This window comes from Juglans regia, chromosome 9 (genome assembly GCF_001411555.2).
Source record: "Juglans regia cultivar Chandler chromosome 9, Walnut 2.0, whole genome shotgun sequence".
Classification (NCBI taxonomy): Eukaryota; Viridiplantae; Streptophyta; class Magnoliopsida; order Fagales; family Juglandaceae; genus Juglans; species Juglans regia.
This window is the reverse complement of record NC_049909.1, coordinates 16,658,369-16,663,921: the sequence shown is the minus strand read 5'-3', so window position 1 is coordinate 16,663,921 and position 5,553 is coordinate 16,658,369. Positions and strand designations below refer to the sequence as shown.

The window sequence follows — 5,553 nt, the reverse complement described above, 5'->3', positions numbered from 1 at the left end:
AGCACCATGCTCCCCACAATCCACCATATTTTAAATCTATGATAACTCTCCACAAAGCTCCTATCTCCGCATGGTATCTCCATAGCCACTTAACCAATAAAGCCTTTGCTACCTATTTCTACTGTCATAATCATCAAAATCATCTGGAAAAAAAGATGTTGGAGATAAAGGGGTGAGTCCACCGACTCAGTAAGAAGGGAACCAATACTTGTGTGTAAACATGAACCAGTTACAAAATGCATAAATAGACAATTCTAAAAAAATATGGCAGTGGTATTTTCAGAAGCATAATAATATATACAAAAGACCTTAGGCACAAGCATAACTGAAGCAATATTAGAAATAGAAGCAGAGACCATGTTTACCCCTGTGGCAGGGATGTACATATCTGCGGTTAACCAAGCTGAACATAAATCATTATTTTGTCACCAAAGTGATGCATCAAACTAGAGGCCATGTTTACCCTCTTGACAGGGTTGTGCATTCTGTGGATAGCCAAGCAGAACATAAATCACTTTGTCATCAAAGTGATTGCACTTAGAATAGAGGCTACCATTTTCCACCTGTGGTGAGGTTAGACATTAGAGGCCACAATTTTACACCCATCGTAAGGTAAAAAATTTGAGGCCTCCATTTTACATCCGTGGCAAGGCAAAAAATCAGACGACATAGTTTTACACTCGTGAAGAGGTCAGAAATCAAAGGCCACTATTATATCACGCTGTGGGGCCCGTAACCAAAGCAAAACAAAATCTTATGCCTCAGGGTTTTTAAATACCCTACAATATCATATCATAACAAAGTGCTGAGCAGATAAATATTATATAAGCATATAACTTCAGATTTCATATTCACAGTTTAAGCAGTAGAGGAAATAAAGTACATAATTCATGTCTACACTAGCCATGATAAAATGTCAGATGTCAAAGTTTAGATATAGAGACTAGTGCAGAAAATAACCTAGACTGTTTCTATAACAAAATATGCAGATTTTTCACAAAATCAACCTCAATCAGTTTAGGCAAATTTTTTTTGATAAGTAAGAGATAAATATTATATATATAAATGAACTAGGCATAGCCCATGTACACAGGAAGTATACAGAAGAACACTTAAATACATTCTACATTTTAGGCAAAATCTAGCATAGGAGCATTGCTTACCTAACTTTTTACCACCTCTAAATTTTCACACAACAGTAATAAGAGAATATCAATAGTCACCTATAAAATAGGCATGTAACTTGCATTGATTTTCAATTGTACGTAAATTTTTGCTCAAGCACATACTTGCAATTAAAACTTGATATACTAATGACCTATTTTTCAAAAAGCTTAAAACCATCGTAAACTTAAAATCACAACTCTAAACTATTGACGTTAAAACCGTAAAGCTTGTGTTCCTGAGTCCAACTTCAATTTCCCAACGTCTCGTCAATTGTCTTCAAAATAGTTTAACCTTTCATGGGCCCGGACCCTCATAAATCTAAATACCCCATTAAACCCATAACACCTACAACAAAAACCTATAACCCATTTAAAATTATGTAGCCTGTAACATATATATGCCACATTGCCAGGGGCGAGAGAGATATATTGAGAGTTAGAGAGAGAGAGAGTGAGAGAGGGCTTAATCGAGAGAGAGTGAAATTGAGGTGGAACTGCTGGTTGTGATTAGACTGGTGGTTAAATGTGGCAAAGGCAACGGGGCAGAGGTGAGTCGAGATGGCCAAAATAACTTGGTTCGGCTACGTGGTGGTGCTCTTCTGAGTAGTGCAACATGGCGTTATGGTGCGAAGGCTTGTTGGCCCCAACAATGGTCTTGTGGTTGCTAGTTTGTGTGGCACCACAATGTGGGGGAGAGAATGGCTTGGATGCTCTGTTTCAGTTAGAGAAAATATGGGGTACAATGGTGGTTGCCATGGCTCTCAAATGGTGGTTAGGTGACTGTGCTGGTGTGTGGGTCAACAGAAAATGTGGAGTTGGGCAGTTTATGGAGGTGCAGTATTGTGGGTGACATGGGCAGGGTAGTTGGTTGATCTGGTTTGACATAAGAGGATGTTTTGGCTTAAGGTATCTCGGTGCAGGGCTTACGGTTTCGTGGTGGTGGAAGCTTGAAAGTGGAAGGCTTGCTTGGAGCCAGATTTTCTTCGAGGCTGTCGTTTCATGTGATTGAGATTGAAGGGAGGTGGTTGCTACCTGCAGTGGATGGCTCGTGGTGGTCTGGGTGTGGGGGAGGTATTGTCGTGTGGTGTTGTTGTGTATGGAGGGGACAATGTCTGTGGAAGGTTGGTGGCTTGAGGAGGAACGACTATGCAGAGGTTTTGCACCGTGTAGGGTAGCGGCTTGAAGAGAGTGAGTTTGAGAATATATGTACACATACGGAAACTGTAGCTATACAAGGGAGAAAGAAGATTCCACATGCATGGGTCTCATGGGTTGGGTTCGGTCCATTTCATGGGCTTGACCCATGGGTCCTAGGACTTTTTCTTGGGTTCTTATTGGGCTCTAACGAATGGGTTGGCCCATTTTAAGGGTCTAACTAATTTCTAGGGCTTGCCTATAATTTCATCGGCTTAGTCACTTGACAACCCTAACAGGCCAATTCCAAAATGAGCCCAACTCGCCCAATAAATAGCTTTGGGCTTTAAATAATCTTGGGCCCAATATCAATTAAATAGGGCCCATTTGGCCCATAAATATTAAATGGGCTTTAACCTAATTATTTAGCACAATAAAAACCCCATAATAAATTTTTGGATCTGTAGCCTATTCAAAATTATCCAATAACCCTAAATTGGGCTTCCCAAATATTGGCCCATTAATACTAATTTAGGCCCCATAGTATTATCCATTTTCCATCTCTAGAAATATTGAACCGGGTCGTTACACATATAGTCAGGAAATTCCTGCAAAGAACATATACCATCTAGGCACAAACATAATCACAACAAAAATGAGAACTCCAGCGACAGAACATTCTAGATAACCTACCTTATCTAGCCATCCAGCTGTGTTTTTGCAGAACTCTGTTTACAGAACACATTAGGATGATCATCCTACTAAATTATTCCGCTCTACTTCAGTTAGAATCCCGCCATTGAAACTGGCTGACAAAATGAGGGGACAGACTAACTTAGAATAGAGTGGTTGACAATAAACTAAAAGCGAAATGAATTGGACAGCTACAAAAGTGACAACAAGAGATTAACTATCCACGATATAGTAGTCAATGGTGTATATGGCCTCACAGAAAATTCAAAAAGATACAGCTATGGATGGAGTAGTTGGTGCAACAAAAACTGTATTGGGAATCCCAGAATGCTGCAATAGGACTACACTAATTTTCATCAATGATGGATTTGTCCCCATTCTAGGCATATATCCAAATTCTTGCTACTTCATATATGCCCTAAGTTTAAACAATCAAGAGAAATCTATAAACAATCAAGAGAAATCTCATTGTATGAACTAGAAAGCAGTTTTACTTAAGAAAAGAGTATCAATAATGAAAACCGAAAAAACCCTACAGTGGAATCAAAAGGACTAACCTCCCAAACAATCATAGCATCTTGGTTGATCCCCTTCTTGCCCTGCTTACTAAACAGCGATGCAACCTCACTGGAGCCATTCAAGAACAACCGCTCCGGAACTCTATGCAGCCACATCTCCAGCTTGGTATCAAAGGAGGTGTCCTTCCTCATCTTCTTCCTTGAATTCCCGCTCTTGTTGCCGGAGCCCACATCCGAAGCAGACGTGGACGCCGTCACTGCTGCTGCTGCTGCCAAAGCATAAGGGAGTGCGCGGGCGCTGGCCACGTCCCCCGAGAGACACGACCCCATCCCTAGGGATCTGATGATGTTCAGAAAGCATTCCAGTCCCACCAAACACTCAGAGCCCCCTATTTCTACAAACTGATCCGTCGCAAACCCCTCCGTGTTGGTGCTTACCGCTGCTTTCTGCCTTTTCCTCAAGGCCAAATTATCGATAGCCTATCACAACACAGTGCAAACGTTGAATATATAGCAAAACCAGCTGAATCCGATTCCACGGACAAAACATTCTTGGGGGCATAATTAATCGGTTCTACCCAAATTCAATATTCAATCCCAATACCATTTGATCGAATATACAATTTTTGTTATCAGTAAAGAATATATATACGGATAATTACTAAGAAAGAAATATGAACTTGCATATGAAACCGAGAGAAGACAACATGGGTGAGAGAGAGAGAGAGAGAGAGAGAGAGAGAGAGAGAGAGAAGGGAAAATAAGCATACCAGGGTGGCGAAATAGGTGTTCGTCGAAGAGCCTCTGCTTTTGGTTCTGTTTCTACAAAACGCAGAAGAAGCGCGTTAACCGGGAAGACACCTAGAGAGGAGGACCGCGGATGAAACGAGAGGCAGAGGCAGAGGCAGAGGCAGAGGCAGAGAGGCGACTGACTGGGTTTGGGATGGAATTGCAAAGGAAGAAAAATGCGAAGGAAGTGCATATAGAGGTTGACTGGCAGAGATTCGATCAGATATAGAAGCAAAATCTGGATCAAAAAGACATTAATCTTCGAAAATCGCCAGCCATTTCATATATAATATCAATATCTATATAATAATTTCTATGGTGGTCTCTGCTTCGGAGTTGGCCCTTTCAGCCGATCATTATCCCTAAATTTACGCCTCTTCTTAGATTCATCCATCCATTTATTTTTTCAATTCCATAAAATAAATCGGATATTTATTTATTTCAACACCCTAAAGCTACCGTTACAGCAGGCTACGTCACGGACATCTTCCCCACGCTAACAATGGTCGTTGATGGGAATCGGGATTCGGGATGGGTTGGGACCGTTGGGTGGCGGTTGACGAGCACCCGGCATGTCAATAACGGGGGCAGGTGGATGGATATTGAAAAGAGAAATGATTTTTATAAGTTTTAATATATAAATTTTATATAAGTCTTTGTAAAAAAATATGTCTCATTCTAAAAAAGTATAAAAAAAGTTATTTTTTATTAGTGAAATATATTTTTTTATAAAAAACTTGTATGAAACTTATCTATTTAAAATTTATATTTAACATTACTCTATTAAAAATGAGTGATGCTACTTTCTCGCTTGAGGAGCACCACTCCATTTGACCGTCGAGTCATTTTGGCTTCTTCTTCTCTATTTTTTTTTTCACATTTTTTAACATATTTAAATATTTAAAAAAAAATAAAAAATATACTAATATATTAAAAATTATTTTCTTAATTATTAAATAAAAATAAATAAATACACAAGCGGTCAAAATAAGTAAAAAAAGTAAAATGACAAACTAACATTTTCGATTGAAATTTTTTAACTAGACGGGCGTGCAGAATATATAATACTTTATTTTCATATACATATATACATATAATAATTAATGTGCAAATAAGTAAATAAGTAAAAGTAAGGTCGCGTTTGGATATTGAAGTGAGTTGAGATGAGTTAAGTTTTTTATGAATAGTAGTGAGTTGGGATTGTTGAATGAGTTTGGCGGGATCTACTTAAAATGAGTTTAAAATGTGTTTGA

The 5,553-nt window shown here is 39.0% G+C and overlaps 1 protein-coding gene across 3 annotated transcripts; it reads right to left on the bottom strand.

The window, feature by feature from the left end:
* Positions 1-27: 27 nt before the first annotated feature.
* Positions 28-4,833, bottom strand: LOC118349384 (probable protein phosphatase 2C 33). Of its 3 annotated transcripts, none has more exons than XM_035693700.1 (3): positions 4,282-4,833; positions 3,551-3,991; positions 28-143 (listed from the first exon to the last, which is right to left on the bottom strand). In XM_035693700.1, the coding sequence occupies exons 2-3, from the start codon at positions 3,839-3,841 to the stop codon at positions 90-92; spliced, it is 345 nt and encodes a 114-aa protein (XP_035549593.1). In that variant the 5' UTR covers positions 3,842-3,991; positions 4,282-4,833; the 3' UTR covers positions 28-89. The 3 variants fall into 3 exon arrangements, with proteins under 3 accessions (XP_035549593.1, XP_035549594.1, XP_035549595.1); XM_035693701.1 differs by lacking the exon at positions 28-143 and adding an exon at positions 2,728-3,109 and having other exon boundaries at positions 4,282-4,829; XM_035693702.1 differs by lacking the exon at positions 28-143 and adding an exon at positions 2,728-3,105 and having other exon boundaries at positions 4,282-4,829.
* Between the last annotated feature and the right edge of the window lie 720 nt (positions 4,834-5,553).

Coding starts and splice junctions, on each gene's coding strand:
- LOC118349384 (XM_035693700.1), bottom strand. CDS start 3,841: ATGGGGTCGTGTCTCTCGGGGGACGTGGCCAGCGCCCGCGCACTCCCT. Junction 144..3,550: donor ATGCTATGATTGTTTGGGAG/GTTAGTCCTTTT, acceptor CTTTTTTTCCAG/ATGATTTTGATGATTATGAC.